At 37.8% G+C, this 24,603-nt stretch overlaps 1 protein-coding gene across 1 annotated transcript in view; it reads right to left on the reverse strand.

The window, feature by feature from the left end:
• Window positions 1-13,955, reverse strand: part of LOC120534241 (serine/threonine-protein kinase 38-like) — a 55,128-nt gene extending 41,173 nt beyond the window's left edge. Inside the window, exons 1-5 of the mRNA XM_039761672.1 lie at window positions 13,811-13,955; window positions 7,622-7,673; window positions 518-640; window positions 348-431; window positions 10-133 (exon numbers count right to left, since the gene is read on the reverse strand). Of these exons, the coding sequence (XP_039617606.1) occupies window positions 10-133; window positions 348-431; window positions 518-640; window positions 7,622-7,673; window positions 13,811-13,944 (517 nt within the window). The 5' untranslated portion in view covers window positions 13,945-13,955. The remainder of the gene's footprint in view (window positions 1-9; window positions 134-347; window positions 432-517; window positions 641-7,621; window positions 7,674-13,810) is intronic.
• Between the last annotated feature and the right edge of the window lie 10,648 nt (window positions 13,956-24,603).

Consider the following 24,603-nt stretch of genomic DNA (forward strand, 5'->3'; position numbering starts at 1 on the left):
AAACCTCACCTCCTGGAAGAAATTCCATAATTAAATAGAGGTTTCTTTTATCTTGAAAACTGTAAAACATTTTCACAACCCATGCTCCATCAGCTTCCACCAAAATATCCCTCTCGGCCCTGATATGTGCTACCTAAAGAAAAGAAAAAAAACAACAAAGCCATGGTTAAATGTAGTTTACCATTTAACTATTTTTACTTTTTCCTATTGTAGCAAAATGCATTAAATAAGCATTAATATAAACAAATTTGTTGTGACAAAAAAGGTTAGAATATGCAGCGAAACTTGTAAATATATAAAATGAAGTCAAAAATCAGGTTTGTAGAAGAACATATAGATCTTCATACTTGTTCTTTTTCAAGCATGTCTGCTTTTCTTAGGATCTTCATGGCATAAATATGGCCAGTGTCCTTCTTCTGAACGAGACGCACCTAAAAGAGGTTAAAAAGGTACAAGTTAAATATGAAATTTAATTTTACGTGAAAATGTTTTATTTGCCTCTTTTAATACAACAAACCTCTCCAAAAGCTCCTCTTCCGATAACCTTCAAAGACTCAAAGTCATCCAAACCCAATCTGGTTCGTTTTAGCCTTAGAAATTCAGTTTCTTTTCGTGCATGCTGGGATCTCCTCATTTTTTTCTAAATAATGCCAAAACAAAACAACTTTTTATTTCTCTGCATGTTTATTATTTAACACTTTGTATTTTGCATCAAATATACATGAACACATTAAAAAACTGAAATCTCAAATAACTGTTTCAAACATTCAAGTGCACTCTATATGGTAAACTAGCCAATGTACCCAGAAACACCCAGGCACATTTGCACTAATAAACATAAAACTTTACTCTCCCAGGAAACAGTGGCTGGGGATTTCTCCTGTATTATCATCATGTTCCCAACAAGGAGTTAATACAATTAAAAAATACCATGTGCAATACATGACACCATCTCAGCACTATATACCTGTATACATACCTAATGGGTTAAAAAGAATACTCCACACACAAATTATATATATTTTTTCATTTATACAAGCAAGCAATTGAATTGAAGACCTCCCCCCACCCCTTTACTCACTGGTCATGAATCTAGTCCAGTAACAGCTTTTCATCCATCGCATCTGAACATGTTTCATTTTAGTTCACAAGAGCATTTTACGGAAGTGACTTATTTATCAATCGTTCAGTAAAAATTCATGTGTTTGGGACATTGTGAGGATACAACTGGATAACCTCACATGCGGATTATGACACATCTGAGATACGATTTTCTTGGACAGTTTTATATTGTATGCTTTTGTCCAATGCTGGTCACCCTTTACTTATATCAGAAACTTTCTTTGTTCTGCACGAAAACATTAGAATTTTTTTTTCTCTTTTTTCAACCATCACTAAAACTATAGTGACATGCAAAAGTATTCATAATTTTCTGCATGACAAAAGATTTGTACACATTTATCCATTTACTGTTTTAATGTAAACTCTTATGCTGTAACAATACATTTCCAAAGAGAAAAAAAACCTGTAGATATTTAACTTAAATAAGAAAAGCCCAAAAAAGATTCAAGCCCCATCCAAAAGACATTATAGTGATATGAATCGAGGTTAATGAAAATATGACAAAAAACATTTTTTGTTATTTTGAGAACATTACTTAAGTTGTAAGTTCAAATTGAAAATGTGACACTTTTTTTTATAAATGTGCATGTGCACTATTATCAAACCCCCAGCTTCAGTACTTTGTGAAGCATCCTATAGCCTTTAGAAGTGCTGACAAGCTTCTTACACCTCTCTGTTGGAATCTTTGCCAATTCTTCATGTGCAAAAGCCTCCAGCTCACTGATGTTTAATGACTTCCGTGCTGCAACTGCTTTCTTTTACATGCCACCAGAGATTTTCAGTGGGATTTATATCTGGGGACTGAGAAGGCCACTCCAGGATCGATTTCTCAATTAGGCTTTGGTTAACTTAGAGGTGTGCTTGGGATCATTGTCTTGCTGGTAAGTCCAATGACTACCAAGATTCAATTTCTGAACAGAAGGCATCACATTTCTCTTTAAAATGGCCAGGTGTTTCTAGGAATCCATGATGCCAATTACACAGTCAGAATTGCCTGCAGCACAAAAACATCCTCACATCATTGACGACTCACCTCCATGATTAACTGTGGAAATGGCACTCTTTTAGTCATATATATGCCTGGCCTTTCTCAAGCCAGACATACCGCTGGTGTGTGTGTCCAAACAGTTTAACTTCATGAATCCACAGATCTTTTTACAAAAAAATCTTCAGACCTATACAAATTTCTCCAGGCATATTCTAGCTGACCTTTGATGTTCTTTGTGGTGAAGAGTGAGGCTATGAAGTCCTTGTTCATTCAGTGCTAATTGCCACTGCAGCACTTGTCCTGGCCTTCATCAGGTCATCCTGTAGGTATTTTGCAGTAACACGGGAGTTTATCTTAGTTGTTATGACTAAGTTGTTAACAGATCTTGATGAAATTCTGGGCTTTCTCCCTTGGTCAGACAGGTTTGCAGATGTGCCATAAATCATCCATTCCGCAGTTGGTAAGTTACAAACGCAGCACCCTGAGGCACTTGTGCTAATTGCTGGAGACTTTAACCATGTAACGCTGGACAAAACATTACCTGCCTTCTCCCAGTATGTGGATTGTAACACCCGGGGAAACAGGACTATCGACCTACTGTATGCAAACGTTAAAGATGCATACAGCGCCACCCCGCTGCCTGCGCTTGGGAAAGCAGATCATAACCTGGTTCTGCTTCAGCCTCAATACAAACCAAGAGTGAGGGCGCTACCTACAACTACACGCTCATTCAGGAAGTGGTCCCCTGAGGCAGAGCAGGCTCTGAGAGACTGCGATATATTGCTTGGGTCACATAGTGAGAACATTGAAGAGGCTGTTGAATGCACAACTGATTACATCAACTTCTGTATGGACATTGTAGTTCCAGTAAGAACAGTATGCTGCTATGCTAACAACAAGCCATGGGTTACAAGTGACATCAAGGGCCTTTTGAACCAGAAGAAAAGGGCTTTTAAAGGTGGTGATAAGCATGAGCTCAAGTGCGTGCAGAAGGAACTCCGAGTCCAGCTCAGGGCAGCGAAAGAGCAGTACAGGAGAAAGCTAGAGCAGAAGTTGCAGAACAACAGCATGAAGGAAGTGTGGGATGGGATGAAGATTATCACTGGCTGCAGCTCGAAGCGGGGTGCCGCCATCGAGACAGACGTGGAGAGAGCAAACCAAATGAACAACTTCTTCAATAGGTTTGATCACAGTAAACAACTCTCACCTCGGAGTACTGCATCCTCCAACCATCCTTCTGCTGATACCAGCATAGGTGAGACATCCCCACCCAGCAGAGAGCTGAAAAGACTGTGCCAGCAAAGCAGCGGGTCCAGATGGTGTATCGCCACGATTGCTGAAGGCCTGTGCGTTGGAACTGGGGAGTCCTCTACAGTGCATCTTCAACCTGAGCCTGGAACAGGGGATAGTCCCAAGGCTTTGGAAAACATCTTGTATCACTCCTGTCCCAAAGGTATCACGCCCTAGTGAGCTGAATGACTTCCGGCCTGTTGCTCTGACGCCACATCTGATGAAGACCATGGAGCGGCTGCTGCTTCACCACCTGAGGCCACAGGTCCGCCACGCCCTCGACCCTCTGCAGTTCATACCAGGAGAAGGTGGGAGCGGAGGATGCCATCATCTATATGCTACACCGATCCCTCTCCCACCTGGACAGAGGCAGTGGTGCTGTAAGAATTATGTTTTTGGACTTCTCTAGCGCCTTCAACACCATCCAACCTCTGCTCCTTAGAGACAAGCTGACTGAGATGGGAGTAGACTCACACCTGGTGGCATGGATTGTGGACTATCTTACAGACAGACCTCAATATGTGTGTCTTGGGAACTGCAGGTCTGACATTGTGTGCAGCAATACAGGGCGCCGCAGGGGACTGTACTTTCTCCGGTCCTGTTCAATCTATATACATCAGACTTCCAATATGACTCGGAGTCCTGCCACATGCAAAAGTTCGCTGATGACACTGCTATTGTGGGCTGCATCAGGAGTGGGCAGGAGGAGGAGTACAGAAAGTTAATCAAAGACTTTGTTAAATGGTGCGACTCAAACCACTTACACCTTAACACCAGCAAGACCAAGGAGCTGGTGGTGGATTTTAGGAGGCCCAGGCCCCTCATGGACCCTGTGATCATCAGAGGTGACTGTGTGCAGAGGGTGCAGACCTTTAAATATCTGGGAGTGCAGCTGGATGACAAATTGGACTGGACTGCCATGTAAGTAAGGTCAGAGCAGACTATACTTTCTGAGAAGGTTGGCATCCTTCAACATCTGCAGTAAGATGCTGCAGATGTTCTACCAGACGGTTGTGGCGAGTGCCCTCTTCTACACGGTGGTGTGCTGGGGTGGCAGCATAAAGATGAAAGACACCTCACGCCTGGACAAACTTGTTAAGAAGGCAGGCTCTATTGTAGGAGTAAAGTTGGACAGTTTAACATCTGTGGCAGAGTGACGGGCACTAAGCAAACTCTTGTCAATCATGAATAATCAACTGCATCCACTTAACAGTGTCATTTGCAGGCAGAGGAGTAGCTTCAGTGACAGACTTTTGTCACTGTCCTGCTCCACTGACAGACTGAGGAGATCGTTCCTCCCCCACACTATGCGACTCTTCAATTCCACCCGGGGGAGTAAATGCTAACATTAATTTTATTTTAATTTTTTTCATTTTTATTACTATTTAATTTAATATTGTTTCTTTGTATCAGTATACTGCTGCTGGATTATGTGAATTTCCCCTTGAGATTAATAAATTATCTATCTATATCTAAATTTCTTTATAATGCTCCCAATGGTTCTTCTTGGAATGTTAAATTTTTTTTTTGAACATCATCTTATACCCGATGCAATGAAATAATTTCCGCTCTCAGCTTTTGTGAAAGCTCCTTAGTCTTACCCAAGATTGCAACTTACTTTCAACACCTTCATGGGTGGGGCTTATATATGCATCACAGTTGAAGCCAATTAAAGATCATTATAGAATTTCCAAAGCCTTAATTATGTTTTAGTTCCACTTTAGGCCATAACAAATAGCAGAAGGATTTAAAAACAGCAATATAATATAGCGGTTGAGTATGTGTGACATGGCTATACTGTATTAATAAAATATCCTGTTATTCACTGTAGCTGTTGGTAAGCAAGGCAGAATCAAGCATGGGTCAAACGTGTGTAGAAATAAATCTCTCAGTCCAAAAGATTTAGTGAAAATTCAAAACAAACAATCCACACAAGAATAAAGAAAAGGGTTGTTACACATGTAGAATAAAAGGCAAAATTGGAAAAAAATGTCTCTTCTCTAAACTTAGCTTTTCTTGTCAAACTTCAGTCATTTCTATACTTAAAAGATGCTCTACTTTGCCTTCAATACACTCCAAAAGTATGGCATTGCACATTCAATAGAGCGCATTGCGTCACATACTATTGGGCAAGTTAAGGCATGGTCTAAAACTGCGTGCCCCCCATGCCTTACTCACGGCAAGGCAGGTTACTAACAGACTAATTTATAGTCAGAGAGACAAGAAATAGTTAGAATATACCATCTTTTGGGGGTTATAAGAACATCTCATAGACTATGCACTAATATAAAGCCAAACATTTAACTTAAATAACAAATGGCTCTTATACTCATAAATGCTGCATCATACATTTTCTTTGTTGATTTTTACATACAAGTCAACCAAAGCAAAATCTAGCTCTTTCAATAACTTCCATTGGTAAATCCTTACAATTATTGTGGTGTTGAATATTTCTGATTGCAACTGTATGTAAATGTTTTGCACATTATTCAGGAATAACTCTTCCCCATTCTTTTTGGCACAACGTATAGAAATTCTCTAGGTTGGTGGGATGGTGCCTCTGGACAGCAGTTTACAAACAATGTCAAAGATTCTCAACAGGGTTAATATCAGGGCTTTGACTTGGTCATTCCAAAACATTCATCTTTTTCTCCAGTGTAACATTGGCCTTATACTTAGTGTCACTGTTATGTTGAAAGAAGAACCTTCTTCTGAGCCATAGGTTCATATCAGACTAGAACAAGTTCTTCTGCAATATTGTGTAGTATTTGTGCCCATCCATTGTCCCTTGAACTCTGACAAGATTCCCAGTCCCAGCACATGAAAAGCATCCCTATTGCATGACCCTGCCATATTTGCTTTGTTTCTCTCTCCTCCCCCAGACATCCTCTGCACCTGTTGGGGTTCCCGCTTCCATTGTGCTCCCCTATGATGTTTGTCTATTCTTTAATTGAGAACTAACTGCATACTGAGCTCGTTTTACAGACATGTTTGTTTGAAGTGTTTGAATAAAGTTCCTGTCTCTACAATCTCCTGTGTTTCTGTGCAATTCTGTGACCCAAGTGTGACACCCTGCAGTACTGCAGCCTCACTGTCCCTGGATTGAGCCACTGCACTAGACAAGCCTGCAAACATCAGCATTTATCTCTGTGTGCTTGAGTGCAGCCAGTTCAAGAGCAGTTGGCTTGGCGATTTACTGAATTTCACCCATTGTGTCAGTTGCACCTTGTACATATTGTTCCAGTAGTTTTTTTTTATTAAAATAGTTTTTAAAGTTCATCAGCAGTGTGTAAAATGATCAGTGTTGTAGTAATTGTGATGCCCTTTGCATGAAAAAAATGTGTTCCATTAAAATTTCACTTTTTCTTTGTGGATTGTGACGTGTAGCAAAAAAGTATTTGGCATCCAGGGATGCATTAACCCCCAAGTATGTGGCAGTTTAAGGGTTAAAGCCCCAAGATGCCACTGAAACGCCCTGCACCTTCTAAGGCTTCTGGCAATGAAAACGCGCTTGCATGAATTACAATACATTTAGTGGGAACATCAGTATTTTACATTCTAGCCCTGCGGGAGACATAGCAGAACAGTATACAAGTTTACCTTTACATTCTTTTTTTTAGATAATGTATTAAGCCGAGTTTGAAATTAAAGTGTTTTGGGGGCATATTTAGGGTTTAAACTACAAAAATATGCATTTTTTTTAACCACATCCAAAATTTGCGTTTTTTCACAATTCGCAGGTGCTCTAGGAACATAACCCCCGCGAATTTTGGAGGTTACTATATTCTGAAATTTCCTTTTATTTTCAGTTTTTGCTAACCTAAACTTAAAATTAAAACCTCTGGCAGTTTACGGTTTACTTTTCACTATTTAAGTTAGTCATTCGTTGCATGTGAAAAGATTATATTTGAAGAATAACTGGAAAAATGGAGGTGTTCTAAAACTTTTGACTGGTAGTGTATAAAAAATTATCAGGTAAAATAAAAATGCTGCACTTTGCTAGAGCTTTATAGCATCATTTCAAAATAAATATATACTGTATGTACTATATACTTTAACTGTACACAATTTACCATAAACTGCTTTCAAGTTCGTTTTATGGCCAAGATGCAAAAAAATAAAAGAGAATTATTCATGGACCTATTTTTAAATTTCAAAGATACCGTGCTATACTGCATAATCAATGCCAAACACTAGATGTAAGCTTGGAATAAGAAATACCTCTTCATCTGCTAGACCCTCTTCATCCATTGCTTTTTCAAGTTTTATTTGCCTGAAATAAAAAATAGTATTTATTTATAAAATAAACATATATTTATTTATATAGCACGCATCATGTCTAGATCGGAGATCAAGAGAGCGCACAAACCAGCAAACAATTTACGGACTGCCCTCTTTTCAATGCCAAAAGCAAAAAGTCGACCACAGAGATAAGAAACGCAAATTACAGCATTCCATGCAGTGCATGTCCAACAGTATATGTGGGACAAACACCTAAAAGACTCGCAACACATAAACACGGACATCACAATGCTGTCATAAAAAAAGACCCATGGCCTCTGATTTACACACATACTAGTTTACCGGACACACTTTTAACTGGGACACTGTGAAAGTAAAATTCAGGGCCAATACTAAGAATGTCAGAGAACTGGCTGAATTGTGGCTAATGATAACGCCACCATTAACAGACACTTGGACTTTAATTCAGCATATGCAGGCTTAAAAAGAACAACATCTAAATAATAATAAAAAAAAAAACTTTATTACCAACACCTTCTGAATCCCACCTTACTACTCTGCTACTACCCCAACAACCTCCTCCCTCCATCCCCACCCTTCACCGGCTATATACTGCCTTGCATTCCTGTATGTCTAATCATTTTACTCTGATGATGACTGCTGGCAAGTTGTCAAAACCTTAAGAATAAAAAACTATTTAAAGATGCTTGACTCATTTTCTCCCTTTGTGGATCTCTAGCTAAAAATACGGAAACTATACCACAGACCTTCACTTGCACACATACATATATATGCTTTTAAAACAGTTTAAAGCAAACATTATCATTACTGCCACTAGATGGTAATACATCACATTTTTGAAAAATATAGCATACTAAAAAGATATTGTAAAGGGAATTGGAGAATGACAAAATAGCTAGTTCAAGTTTTTGCAAGATTTACTTATGGAAGTATTAATCTTTACTTTTATCTGGATTTTTTCAAAGCCAAAAACACCCATAAAGAACTCCTTAATAACATTTATGTTAGGTTTTTTTCTCCAGCTTAACTGGAGTTTCTTTCATTTTTTTCAAACTGTAATTAAGAGACTTTATTTGTTTATTAAGAAAAAAAATGTATATTCCTCTTAATTATATATCTCTAGTGCAAATGTGCATTATTTATTTTTGTATACTATTTATACATTGTTATTCTTAATCTAATTTCAATTAGTTCTTCTTTGCAAGTAACTACTTCTTTGACATCTTGTAAAGCATTTTAAGTTACATTGTTTGCATGAAAGTGTGCTATAGAAATAAATGTGGTTGTTGCTAATCATTTCTGCAGGATTAATAAAGTTTCTACATATTTTAAAGTAAGGTAAAAGTTTACCTGCTACATAAACCACTAGCTTTTTTCTTTTTATGCAGATTATTATGCATTACTGGAATTGTCTTTACTGAAACTTTTTAAAATGAAAACAAATGAAAAAAGTGCAGGGAATTTGTGATGCTCAAATAAATTTTACTACACTGTATTTTAACAATACTGGTAATACATTAGACTGTAAGCAGAAGGGGCTAAAATGAGGTTCTTAAGTGCTGTAGATATGCTTGCTCTCTGTGATAAGAAAGGGGGCTTAACTACATTCTTAACATCACAATTTTTGGAAGTTAACTCAGGAAAGCAACTTAGAACGCATAATAGAAATCACAAATTTAACTAAAAGCACATACATTCAATTTTACATATTCATACATTGACAGATACACCTAAAATTGTTTGATATTTCTAAAATCACATTTCTAAAAGCTTAACTGTGAAGATAAGAACTTTAAGGAGATATACAGGTGGCTACATTATGACACAGGTGACTTTAATGAAAGTCATTGTTTTGAGGAGTGAAGAATTGTAACTATGTGGAAAAGTTAATACTTGCCAAGACAGACATGTAAAGAAAGAAGAAAACGAAGGTAAAACAATTTTTCTTAGTAATAATTACGTGCACATCAGCAATTTAAACATTTCATTATTCATGCACAGTGTTCCAAAGCTATAAACAGGTGATTTTTACAAGCTTTACATAGACTGGTGCAGATAGTGTAAAATTTGATATATCCTCTAGGTTTATGCAGAGTGGCACAGGATTTAGCAATGCTGCTTGACAAATACAGCATCCTTTCTTGCAGTACTGAGCTCAGCCTCAGACACCATGAGGAGTTTGCACATCCCCCCCATTGTGTGCTTGGCTTTTCCGCCGAGTACTCAAATTTACATGCAGATTAGGTTAATTAGTAAGTCTAAATTAACCCTGTTTTAGTGTGACAGTATGTGCACATAGTGGTCCCTAAGATGGACTGGTAAGAAGTCCAACATTAGTTCCTGCATTGTGTCCAATGCTTCTGGGATAGGATTCAGCCTCACACAACACTAAATTGTATAAGGGATATATCGCCTATGAACTAGCATAATCCACATATGCACACATACACATACAAAAAAAGTGAACAACATCAATTCTTGTAATACATTTTAGATGTTGATGACGTTGCTACTACAAGCTAGATCACTATCTTTGTGGACTGATCACATTCATGTACGTTATCTCTGGGAAATCCAGCTCTCTCAATCCCAGGTACATGTATGTTGGCATAAATAGTTACTCTAAATAGGTCTGGTATGAGTGCAGGCGTGTTGAGTAGGCCCTGTGATTATCCGCCTTTCTCTATAAGACCGATTCCTGCCCTTGTGCCCAGTGCTGCCAGGATAGGCTTATTTTAGTTGTAATACAATAGAAACAAATTCTCCATATATGCAGCAGATAATTGAGCTTATAATAACACAGTTAAATAAGTGATTTAAAAATAGAGTTTAGGCTAGAAAGTTAAAATTTTTATATCTGTCTTAAAAAAAATCACAGCCTCTGACCAATAAAAGCCTTTCCATGTAACAATTAAAATTGTTCTCTGGTAAAATAGATACAGGTTAGTACAGTACACATGTTTTTCTACTTAAAAGTACAGTACACATGTTTTTCTACTTAAACAATCTTAATCTATTTCAAAGTTAAAATGTAGTAGGTAGAATGATTACAATAGATTAGTAAAGAATAGAATAAAGTATTAATGATAATACAACAATGATTCACCACTTACTTGCTCTTTTCACCAACTAATCCCCTGTACAGAGCACTCCATTAGTATACATTTTCAATCCTTCTCATCTAACTCATCCCTGTGTACATGTACCTTTCTTGCATATCTTAAAGGACTCATGCAATCCTATTTGAAAAACCCTTTTCTGAACTCAGCTACACTTAAGACTTGCTTAACCTTCTGTTATTTCAAACCACTGAAGAGCACCATTCATTAATGACCCTTTGTATCTTTTGATGATGATAATAATAATAATGATAGATTTTATTTCAAGGTGCCTTTCTAAACATCCAAGGACACCATAAAGGTAATAAAATTATAAAACCAAAAAAAAAAAAAAGGATGTACAGATATACGTATGGCTATATCTATGGAACTGAAAATGCAGCAATAAGAATACAGCCTAAGGGTCATGTAGTGTAAGCTAATCAAAATAAGTAGGATTTGAAAATATGTAGGAAATCTGTGTCCCAAATATTTGTGGTAGTGAGTTCAAGAAACGAGGAGCACCATGACTAAATGCCCTGGAACCCATGGTGATCAGGCGAGGGGTGAAGAGAAGACGAGATGTAGAGGACCGCAGACTGTGGTTAGGTGTATAACGATGCACAAGGTCATAGAGGTATAATGGAGCAAGGTTATGAAGTGCTAAAAGTTTTTTTTTCCTTTTATTTCCTACTTCAAGCCCTAATATTCTTCAGTCCAGATCTCTGTCTCTCTGCCATCTTTTAATGAATGAACATCATCTTACTTCCTCCAAGTCCACTTTCTGCTTCTCCGTTCAGTTTTTTCTGTAAGTATTGTTCACACAAAACCTCTGAGCGCAAACTGGACAACTGTTTCCTTAATAATAAAAAAAAAATTTAATTGGTCCAGACCAGTCACTTCTTTCTTCTCCATATCCTCAACACTGACTCTTGATCATTAACCTAGGCGACTCAATATCTTGCTCAAGTTTTTGTTCCCTCTTAGCTGGATTACGGGAGCTCAAAACTGGCAGGCTCTCATTACTGTTATCTAATCTCTATAAATTGTCCAAAATGCTACTGCCAGGCAAACTAAAATCTATCAGGTACTTCATCTCATGTAGTGGACTGAAAATTCTTGTGACTAATGAACTAGTTCCAATCAAATGATGGTCTTCTATCCCTTTAAACACATATCTTTAGAAAGCACCACAGAATTGATTAGACTTTCAACCTCTTTTCTCCATATGGAAAACATCTACAGTTGCATCATATTGCTATTATGTCATCTAGTGTTGAGGCTAATTAAAGCTTCTTATGCACATCTTAAACATTTTGTTTTATCCGTCACTGAAATGTATTCCATGTACAGTGGTACCTCGGTATACGTCCGCTTTGGAATAAGTCCAACTTAGTATACGTCCTGTTTGGACGAGAAAAATTTTGCTTGGTATACGACCTTTGTTTGGAATACGACTCGCGTGCTACCCTTGTTTACCTCTCTCGAGACAAAGCCACGAGCGTCAGTGCACCAGTTGCTAGCATTCAGTGAAGAATCCGAACAATAACTCTCTGTGAATTTTCACGTGTGTGGTATAGCAGGTCCACAGCTCCTGTCAAAGGCCAATTTTAAAATAAATAATCACCGCATTCGCGGCTTGGTGAGAGGGTGTGGTGGCTCTGCAAGTGGATAGTATTGGGCTGAAGCGGTTCTCAGGGCGACTCGCAATGTGGGCGTTTCTCACCTAAGTGCACAGGTGACAGGCCATCTGCATTCGTGATTATTCCTGGGGCTGTGAATTTCAGCTGCCATGCCCCCTTGATAAACAGAAGCCCGAGTCGGCTAGAAGGGGAGGAAAAAGAAAGAAAGAACGGACAGGAAGTTGCAGGAAGCTGGAGAGAGAGAGCCCGAGCGCAGAGGCAGGCTTGCGTTGCAGCTGAACAGGGAGCCTGGGTGTTGGGCCGACACCCGGGGAATAGTAGTAGTTGTCACTCCTGCTGAGTGATCGTGGAGCGGGATTGACCGGAAGGAGGTCACTGTGGATCCCAAGTTGCTGTTAGGAGGAGCCTACCGGAGCCAGGGATCAGAGAGGTGAACTGAACGGCTGAAGTAGGCAGAGTGAAGGTCAGCTGCAAGTAGGGCGACTCCCCTGTTGAGAAGCCCAGAGGGGGGAAGCAGGGGGGCCGCCTGGTAAAAAGACACCAGGCTTCTTCTTGTGTTTTTTTTTATATAAAGAATGCTTCCTGCTGTATTTTAACCTCGTTTTTAAGAAGACTTTTTTCTACTGTTTTTAACCTCCACATTTCACTTCTGATTTTATAGATTTATTTATTGGAACTTTGGACACTGCACTTTAATTTGAACACCTTGTTTTGTTGATTATTTTAATAAAAGCACTTTGCACTTTTTCATCATCCCGTGCTTTGTTGTGCCTCACTTATAAGCTCATCGGTAACATTACCGACAGTGTAGGATTCAAGGGCTCCCAGACAGCAGATGGGAGCATACAGAAAACCTGCATCGTCACAACGTAATTTTGTGTTTTTTCACATAAATTTGAATTGACTGTTGAAAAGTATGAAGGTGGCATGCGTATCCGGGACATGGCTGCTGTATACAGTATGCCGAGAACGACGGGATCTACGATTGTGAAAAACAAAGACGTTATTAAAAAGTAAAGTGAGGTTAAATTTTCATTTATTTCATCTAATTGCTTTTGTATTTATGTATTTTAGTATTAAGCAGTGTTTAAATTTTATACAACCCCATCAATGTATAATATGCCAATAACAATAGGATTTTTTTTCCATGGGAATGGATTAATCATTTTTCCATTGTTTCTTATGGAAAAAATTAGTTTGGTATACGTCCTGTTTCGTAGGACCTGGACCCAAGGACCTGGAACGAAGGACGTATACCCAGGTACCACTACTGTATAGTTATATTTTTTTCAAGCTGCTTTGGGTGAAACATTCTGCTAAATAAAAATTTACAATAATAATTTTCTTATTTTTGATTATAAAAGACCAAAGTGCAATTTTCACAACTGATCCAATTACATGCATACCTCATTTCCCTTTCTTCATGCTGAGTTATCAGAGTGCTGTAGAAGTTTTCTAGAGTAAGCTTTGCGACCGTCACTCTTTCACGGGTATGATTGCTCATTGGAAATGATGGTGCAGTGCCACCTGTCATTGCCATAATGACCCGCACTGGGGAAAAAAAAAGGAGAGAAAAATCATTACATATGTAAACAGTAATTAAAAAAAAAAAAAAAAAAGAAAAAATGTCATTTTTTTTTTAGTCTGATGTGATAAGTGTCTCTAGATCCTAAATTAAAATAAACTTCCTTTCTGATTTAATTACACATCCTTGATTTGGTAGTAAAACAGACATAATTAAACATTTACTTAAAAAAAACCTTTATATAACAATGCTTTTATAAAATATTAAAAGTACAAGAATTATAACTACACATGCTAATCCTAGTACATTGCATTAGTATAAAACATAGTCAAAGTTGTAATGTATGAAAAGCCTTTGTAATAATAAACCATTTACTCTCCAACTATAAGGCCAAAGATGCTAAGTCACATGGCAAAGCCTGACTGGTGATAGTCAACAGTGGCACAGATCTAGGCAATGGAAATTGATGGACTCTTTGAACAGGACTATATTTTTTTTTGGTTGGGAAGCTAAAGATAATGGCTGGGTATTGTGGTACAGGTACATATGATACTGGCACGGTCTTCTTGGTTCCTGCTCTGGATTTGCCCAAGACCCAAATAGGTGCCATATAGCTGGATTATCAGTCAACAACAGAAGACTCACCTCAATGTGACTTTAATATTTCAACTCTCATCTCTACAAGATTTTCTGTTGCGTCTTAGGAGAGGTCAGGAATATACACTCTGAAGAAACCCTGTCCAAGACATCATTTATGACAGCAACCTTAAGGAGCTGCGGCTAAAACGTGTTTGGCTAAATCTTATATAAACCGTGTATAACTCAGTGGTTCTCAATCTGTGGGGTGGACCCCCCTTGGGGGGCGCGAAGTAACAAAAAGGGGGGGCGCGAAGATGTGGAAAAAAAAGATAACAAGAATCAAAAATATGAAAAATACATCTATTGAAACCAAAACAAACAAACTTAAACTACATTCTGATACTAGAAAAATAAATATAGAGTTAGATAAATGTTGATAAAAGTTAAGTAGGTATAATAAAATATGCATCTATGATATATCATTAATTAAAAAAGAACAAACTGGTATTAGTGGGCTCGTTTCAAAAATATATTAGGGGGGCGCAATTAAACTGTTATGAAAACTCGGGTTGCAAATACTTAAAGCTTGAGAAACGCTGGTATAACTCCTCCGTAAGAGAGCTGAAATTCTGTCTGACATGAATGCCACCAGTTTGCAGATGTAGGCAATATCAATTTTCATTCACTCTTCAAGTACCAAATACTTCAGTTCAGACAGATTGGTCAGATGACTTTTCTGGCATTTCACTTGGTGCTCCAAGCAGTCCCACACATTTTTCTATGGGATGTAAATGTGGGAATTTTCTTATAACTGAAGCACCCTTGAATATCAGAGACTGACCGACTGAAGGAATTCTTGTCTGGTGACAATATGTGACATAGTGACGGTCCCTTATATTCCACTGCTGGAAGACCAGTTGGACAGTACCATTTTACATACCTGCAAAGTCGGAAGCTTCCTGTGCACTATATTCTTTGGCACAGCCAAATGCAATAACTATAACTTTTTCCCAATCATTCACGTCGATCATGCAACTCATGTTTAAAAGGACAGCACCAAACACAAACATCACAACTCCTTGTCACTCTACAAACCCAACAGCTAGTAACATCTACTGTATTTGGATGGTATTCATACTAATGTGCCCTCTCTTGGCATCTAAAGTATAAATCACCCTACATAGGCAGTGACTCATTTTTTGTTTATACACACACATACCCATTGTGTTTACAATCAGACAATAATGTTAACTTACTTTAGTTATTATTTTCAATGTGCTGTGAGGTCTTGTCTGTGGTTTTGCTGGAATGATGTCAGTGTCATTAGGCACATTTACTGTTTCGGATGCCTTAAGGACTTACAATTACATCTCCTTTGGCTCTTCTTTAACAACTTGCTTAACAACTGCTCTTTTCACCTCCTTTTAACTTGGTGTGATATCACACCAATTAGTCTGAAAGCAAATCTTGAGTTCATCTTCTAATGGACACTGCTACAATTTCTTTCAAAGTCACATTAACTGTGACTGTATCGTTGGTTTAACAAGACTATGACGGCCAATAACATGGTGTATCATTGGGTAAGATTTTCAAAAAATTAAGTCTTGGGTACATTCTATTTTTAACCTTAATTCATGAAGTAAGGAAATCTTACATAACAATATCACACCAAATTAACAACAACAACACAGAGAACCAGAGCCTATCCCATCAATGCTAGGGCAAAGAGAAGGAAACAAGCCTGAACAAGGTACTGGAAAAGCACAAGGCCCATTCATGAATGGATATGCATGTAGGCGCATGCGCGCACACACGCACACATACTCTCACTCTCTCTCTCGGTGTTCTCTCATGCAATGTAGTATGACATTGCCTTTCAAAATAACCAACAAGTTATCCAGATATTGGAAGAAAATGCAGACTGCACATAGACAATGACTGGGTGAGGGATTTAAGCAGAGAACCTATCCAAGAATAATCACTACTAACTGCACTTCATAAAAAAAAAAAAAAAAATTTCTTAAGAAAATACATTGTGGTTTTTCAATTTGTTCTCCATAAACTACTGTAATTGAATTATGACTTCACAAAGATGACATTACTGTTAAGTGTATGTTAAAATAATTTAAACAAAAATTGTAAACACTTGCATTCTGGCTACATCATTACATTTTAATACTGTTATACACTTTATTGCCAAAACTTGGCAAAATTATTTCTTAAAAAAAAAAAAAAGACTTCTAATAATGTCACACCATAACCACTATCTGGGCGTAGTGCTCATCTTATTTCCCCTGTTCATTTCCTGGTCTCCACCCCTTCCCCAAAAGAGGGGCAAGGATAGATATTTTTTAAATAAACTTGCCACTAAAAAGAGCTATGTGTTGTGGTATTAGCGCTGAACTGACATAGACTGACACAAGCACATACAAACAAAAACTTTTATTTTCTTTACCTGTGGGGCACGTCTTTCCCATGAACCCCACAGTCCCAACACAAATAAAGCACCCAAATTACCACACTACTACTCCTCCTCCTAGTAGTGGCTACAGGCTCCTCTTATAGCCCACCAGGAAGTGCTGCAGGTGCTTTTTGACCTACTTCTGGCTGCACTCCCGGGTGTGGCTGTGCTCCCACCCAGACAAGCTCGTTAAGCTGTGCAGCTCTATGCAGCTTCCCCTGGTGGAGGCCACGGAGCCCAACCAAGTTGAGTTCTGGTGTTCCATGAAAGTGGCCCCGATGCAACCCAGGGGGGCTGCCACCAAGTGTTCTGGGGGATGTAGCATGCATCCCATGGCTGCTCCCCCGTATGCAGTGTTGAAGGGGGGGTCCCCCGTCCGCCACAGTGTCAAAATTAATAAGGATTCATTTTGACATGCATAGTATGCAAATTGTGAACATGCTTAACTGGTATTTTTTAAACAAGAGCACAATGTAAGCATCATACACGACAACCAATAACTGTGACTTAGAACCTAGGCATCAAAAAGACTCAAAAATTACTCAAATTATAGTAGCAGCTAATGGTTGGTTTATTTGCAGATAACAGTATACAGATTAGCAGCACTTTAATCACTGTATCTATCAATTGATAGGCATGTTTAAGCAAAAAAATAAAAAAAAAAAGGGACCTGAACCAGTATCTGGCTCTCTGTATCAATTTTGAGTATTACTATGGCCCATGATTTTGCTGTAGAGTAATTAAATTATGTCATCATGTAGTACACATGCACTGAGAGGTAAAATACCCAACAGTTTAACTTGAATTTTTTCACTTTATCTCTTTAGCTTTTCAACCTGATAGTGTCCCTTTCCAAAACCTGTTTTTTCACATTAATGATGAGCAAACCCCTCTGAATTCGCCTTGCCTTGAGTTCAGCAAACATTGTTGAACTCCATGAAATGCATTGAAGTCAAGGGAAACGGAGAAACTGAATTGTTTTGAGTGGATTATAATGGTGCAATAGCCTTAAATGTCCCTGAGGGCTAGGGAAAAGTCTGACAATTATGCTGGACTGATTGTGGTCAAATATGTGATCTGAACTGTGAGGCAGCCATGTTAACCTCTGTGCCACCGTGCTTCAAACAACAAAACACATAGATGGCATGAATACCACAAACAAAACACAACAAATGCCCACAAAGCAGCAATAAGTTAATAAAATATAGATCAGTGTGCTCATAAAGTACCAATCTTCGGGCACACAATGTCTGTGCTATGAAGCAGCGGGGTAGGACTGGCTCGTTCCATTGTTTGAAGTTGCTTCTCCGGGAACAGTGGGAATGTATATATGCAGATGCTTCTCATTTTATACTTTCATTAAGAAAAGCCTTGTAAAATAGCAATAAATATTTTGTGTTGGGGGTTGAAACAACCATGAGTGAAAAAAAAAAAAAAGAGTGCTGTTAGTCATGGGGAAAAAACATCACACAGTACTTTGAAGTACTTTGGTGTCCTTGCTAGTGGGGAGTGTGGGGTTTCAGCACATCTTTGTAGCTGAAAGAGTTTTTTTTTGTTTTTTTACCCCCCTAATGTGCTTGCGACCTAGTGATGTCTATGCTGGCGGTGATCTTACAGAAAGCAGGCATGAAAGTTCTTTGCCTGGAAGTCACACTGGCCTCACAAAACATCATTGGGAACTTAGAAAAATAAATGTCTGCCTACTTGGTTAATTTCTAGGAAAATTTGGGTGACCAAGGAAACCAGTAAACACAGCATATTCGCTGCAAAAAACACTGATGAATTTCACTGATCAATATACCTTCAACATACCCTTCCATCCCCAACAACATTTTAGTTCTTAAGCCTTTTTATTTAACTGACTTGTTACTTTTTTTTGTATTTTTCTGTGTCATTCTCCGTTTTATCTCAATTATATTACAGTAGCATCTTCAGCTACACTATTGTAGTTGTAAGTAAGGAGTACACCAAGTAAACTAATTTTTATTTTGTATTCATTCAAAAGAAGTCATGTATTTTTAAATACAGTATTCTTGTTCATCCTTTGCTCTGGAAAATAGAGAGGTGCTACATGCTAGTTGGACATACTAGTGTAAAGTATCAACCACAGGGCAAATTCATGTCTTCATACAGATCATGTACAGAAATTTTAGATTTTTTGAACACTTCTTGTTCAGACTTTGATTTTTTTGATTTTTTTTTTTTTTTTTAAACTTCTGATGCACTTACAACTTTTTAAGATTCCATAATATAGGTAAAATTCCATTACAATGAACTCCCAGGGACCTAAAAAATATTTTATTGTAATGAGATTCTATATTTTTTACTATAGTGCTTTCTTTAACTTGCACCCAGGCATTTGCAATCATTTCAATAGCTGAACAACAAGCTGAAGTGCATCCCGAAGAGCGATCGCAGCGTCTGTGGAAGATCGTTTGTCTGTTGCAGAGGCAGGGCAAAAACAGGCTCATAGCGCTGCAGTGAAGTGACACAGAAGCAAATCATAAAAGATCTGGGTCACGCTATAAGTCCCTGTCTTGCACCCCAAAACACGAGTACTTTAGCAAAGCCAGCTTTAAACATGAACTACACACTTATTTATTGTAGTGTAATCTGCCACTCTGCTATACAGAGACACAGCAGTCAGGCAGGGTCTTGGCCAGATCAATGATCAAGTAAAGTAATCCTGTTATCTGCATTTACAATGTTCTTTGCATCACCCATCGATATCTTTTCTGTTTGCTTTGGTGGAGAGAAGCAGCATAGCTGAGACACACAGCATAGCTTTGAGCCATGCCATAGATCAGACTTCGGGACACTCTTCGGCGTGTCGTCTAGTTGGGGGAGGTCCCAAGAGAGTTTACAAACCTCAGATTTTCTTGAATGAGTGCCATATTAATAGGAATGTTTCTTGAACAAGCATCACTGAACCGCATAAAAACTGCTTTTTCGACGTCTTCAAATGCAGCAGTTCACATATGTTTGCAACCCGAGATTTTTCTTTTTCTCGGCCTTTCAGGTCATATGAGGAAACTGTCGGGACCATAAAAATACTTTGTTGTAATGAAAATTTTGTTTTAAAGATATTAATTGTAATGGAATTTTACCTGTACAGACAATTTGATTATTAAACTATATTCCTTTGCAGATTAAAACACTCTCCATATTCAATCTAAGATTCTGTACTGAAAGGAATGTACCATAACAGTGCATGCAGAAGACTGTTATTACAGAAGGCTCAACCTAATATAGGATTATTAATTATGAACACATTTCAAGATAAAAAGTATTAATACAGTATAAATCAGATCTACACCCAAATAATCAAATGCCCATAATATGAGAAATTAAAATTCAATTCATAATAAGCTTACTTGCATCGACCACCATGTGCCAGGTTGAACCTAAGATGCTAAACTACCTTGATATTACCCTGCAATGCCCTGAATGTTATTACAACCAAATTTTGTGTAAATTCCTTCTTCTACACACTTTCCAAATGGACACAGTCAGAACTGGTGCCAAGTACCTTTTACTTTTCATGGAAGGCAAATGATATTTTTGATTAAAACATGTTAGGCTGCAAATTTACTGTATATTGGGTGGAACTAGAAAGAGAAGTAAAATAGGCAGGGAAAAAGGGACTGTACAAACTACTACAAGGTACACAGAAAATCTCTCAGTTCTGGAAGATCTGTTTGGCCACAAATGTAAAGTGCAAATTATCTTTCAAATTATACCACACCAGCAAACTATTGTAGTGCAACCCAGACATCACAGCTTGATAATCTGCAAACAGTGGAGATACAAATGTTGCCCCAAAATTGGGTACTCTTAAAGCCATGGACTGTGCCTTGATACTTTGCCCATGAAAACAAACGGGAGCAGTGACAAAGTACACTTTTGGTTGAACCTTACTTTAAATAGACACACATCCCAGTGGACAAGTAAAAGACTGAATGGTATGCCTCAGTGACTTGGTACCCTAAACTCTTGTAGTACCTTCCAAATACTATACTTGAAGCACTTTCACCATTGGGAGAGTTGTTCCAATGTGCATAGTTTGCAGCATAGCGCACATCAGTAGTAATACAGTAATAGGTAGGAACTGTCCTGTAGAACTTTTTTTTCCTTTGGCCCTGACAGTTAAAGACTGACAGTGAATTGAGTGACGGATAATCGAGGTTTTACTTAACAACCACCGTAAGGTTAAGTACCATAGCTAAAAGTAAACTTTCAGAACATGTAGATTCTCATAATATTCAGACATATATTAACACTAACTGACAAATTAACAAACCAGACACATGGACGTATGTAGAGACCAATGCATCAGAACAGAGACTGTGGTACAGCAAACTGTCATAATGGAACACACTAGGGTCACTGTCACAAAAGAAGTGTTCACAAAGACCTTAAGCAATCATCTTCTTGAAGCAGGACTGTGGTCACATATTCCCTTGGAACAATGGTCACTCTTACATGCAGTGGTGCCTCTAGTATTCTAACTTGAGGGAGAAAAGGCAGTCTGCCATTTTTAGTGGTGAAACAAGATGCTGCCAAGGAATGAGTGATGGTCGTACTGTATACGTTATTGATGGAGACCTGGTAAGAGGTAACATCCATGATATATACACCTGTATCATTCATCAACTTACAGTGGTGCTTTTTTTTCCTCTTTCCACTTGTATTAGATACATCCAGAGTAATTACACATCTACAGAAACTTGGTGTCAAAATAAAAAAAAAAAAAAAATACCTGAGCTGGAAATCTACAGTACTCAATATGATGGCAAAGCATTTTCATATGATGTTTCTTGCACTTTCATCTCCCAAATGAAACATACTTTTCTTTTAAATCATTACTATGTAAAACACACGCAACATGCTAAAAATAGCACTTCTAACAAAAGCACAATTAAACTTTTATTAAAGCACACGAGAGCCAGTACTGGAATAGCTGTGGGTATGTTAGTTTCCAGTATCAAAACATTAGCTTTGGGCAGATGCAGAGTACAATTAAACCAGTCATCACACATAAAGCCATCTCTGTGTAGTAAACTAGCAGCACGAGGCTACAGGCAGGAAGGGGCTGGGCAGGTGAAGAAATCACTAGATGTACTGTGAAAAAGCAGAAAAGCATGCATTCTCAAGAAAACCTATTCCTCATTAATTCTACATGACTTCATCTTTCAAATAAAGAATATGTTAGCAAGAACATAACCACCCAACAGCCGCTCTTACAAGTCAGGAAGCTACACCCTTTACACAAGACTAAATCAATGCACTAAAAAGGCTAACACTGACAGAATTCAAACAAACGCAAACACAGACGTTAACTCACAGCTTTATTAAAACACAAAGTCTATGAGCACCACTAAAACAGGAAAAAAGGGAAAAAAATTCAGAAACATTAATTCAAGCACAGGAAAATTTTAATGAAAAAATGTATTTCAATGTTTATGACATATAAATCTCTATTTTGAAGTTAAAAATTAATTTCTTGACAGGCTTAAATGTGTAAGCTAAAATTTCAGCTATAAGCGTATCAGAATAAGATTACAAATAAAACATTCATGTTAGTACATCCATGAACAATATATGAAAAACATATGCAATCCCTCAAGATTCTAACAATACCCATATAAAATATGAAAAAAATTATATATATATATATATATATATATAATTATTCTTACTTCCATATGGACAGCTAGGTGAACAAGCCAAAAATTAACATATAAAACAAAGCCCAAAAACCACAAACAGAGGGTAAAGCTAATACAGGAACAAAAATAAGTGATGCCATAAAATAAAAACAAGAATATGCAATACTCTAGCACATAACAGGTTGGTATAGCAGATAGCTTTAACATATCACATCAGATAGAGAACTAGTTGGAATCTTGCCTTATGTATGTGGAGTCACATTTTTTCCTTATTCTTTTTTGTGAGCTTTTCCCAATTTTCACTTTCTACATAGCCACACTGTTCTTCTTGGGTATGAATTATTTAAGCTTTTTCTGGTATTTTTTTGTTTTAGAGCATATTACATGTCTTTTTCAATGGACACATTCACAAATTAAAGGCTAATAAATTATAAATTAAAAACATGAACATTTTTGATTAAAAGTGATGTTGCATTAAAATTTCTATCAACAGAATTATACTAAACTCAGACAGACCTGTTGCAGTTTTGCTATTTATGCTACAAGATGTGATCATGGAAGTTGATTTTTACTGAAACATAAAAAGAATTCCTGCATTACATGCAATATTAAAAAGGGGTCTAGCCAAGCTAGGTCTTTCCCACCTTTGCCTGCCACTAAACTGGCAAAACACACAACCTCACCCTTTGTCTTGCAGGTGGTGTGGTCACAAGACGGCACCACATCACTGTTTCTGTCTCAGCCCAACCAGGTTATGTGGGTTGCCTGACAACCTGGCACTCACCAGCAAAAATCAAGTCCAGAAGCGAGACCCAGTAACCCTTAATCCAGACAGGGTACACTAGTTTTTAATTTATACTTTGATTATAAGACTGAATACGGTGCCCTTCAGGGAAATGCTCTCCCATGTAAGGTATACAAGGGGACTGAACTAATCTGTTGGATAGCTGAGCCAAAGATATAGGAGGAACAATGTGGATTCCACCCTAGCCATAGAACAGTAACCCCGTTCTGCTTCCTGGAGAATTAATGCATACATGCATACATATATATATATATATATATATATATATATATATATATATATATATATATATATATATATATATATATATATATATATATATATATATATATATATATATATATATATATATATACACACACACACACACACATACATATACATACATATATATACACACATATCTTCATATCTATATACATATCTACATATACACACACATATATCTATACTAATAAAAGGCAAAGCCATCACTGATTGACTGACTGACTCACTGACTCATCACTAATTCTCCAACTTCCCGTATAGGTAGAAGGCTGAAATTTGGCAGGCTCATTCCTTACAGCTCCCTTACAAAAGTTGGGCAGGTTTCATTTCGAAATTCTACGCGTAATGGTCATAACTGGAAGCTATTTTTCTGCATATACTGTAATGGAGTTGCGCTCGAAAGCCGTGGGGGGCCGGGTTTCGTGTGACATCATCACGCCTCCCACGTAATCGCACAGTACGTAGAAAACCAGGAAGAGCTCCAAAAACCGCTGATGAAAACATACATTATATAATTAAGAAGGCAGCGAAACAATTAGAAGCGAAGCGAGTGACATATAAAACTATATTCAGTGGCTCACGTGAACTGATGCAGTGCGCAGACAAAAAGCAACAGTTCAAAAGAGTGCTGAACAAAAACCGAATTACACTGCTACGCTCAAATAGACAAACCACACGCCGTGGCGCAATAGTAGAGGCTTCGCCTGTAGTGCCGGTGTCCTAGGTTCGATTCTCAAGAGGGGATGCACCGAGTATGTATGCGCGCTTCCCGATTCATTTTAGCCTCGCATCCCCTTGGTTTGAGACCTATGAAAAAATAGCGGTTAGCAGAAAGACAGATCACCAATTGAAGCTTTATGAATAATGGATACTTTATTCGCGATCAATGATTG

The sequence above is a fragment of the Polypterus senegalus genome, chromosome 8 (genome assembly GCF_016835505.1).
Source record: "Polypterus senegalus isolate Bchr_013 chromosome 8, ASM1683550v1, whole genome shotgun sequence".
Lineage (NCBI taxonomy): Eukaryota > Metazoa > Chordata > Cladistia > Polypteriformes > Polypteridae > Polypterus > Polypterus senegalus.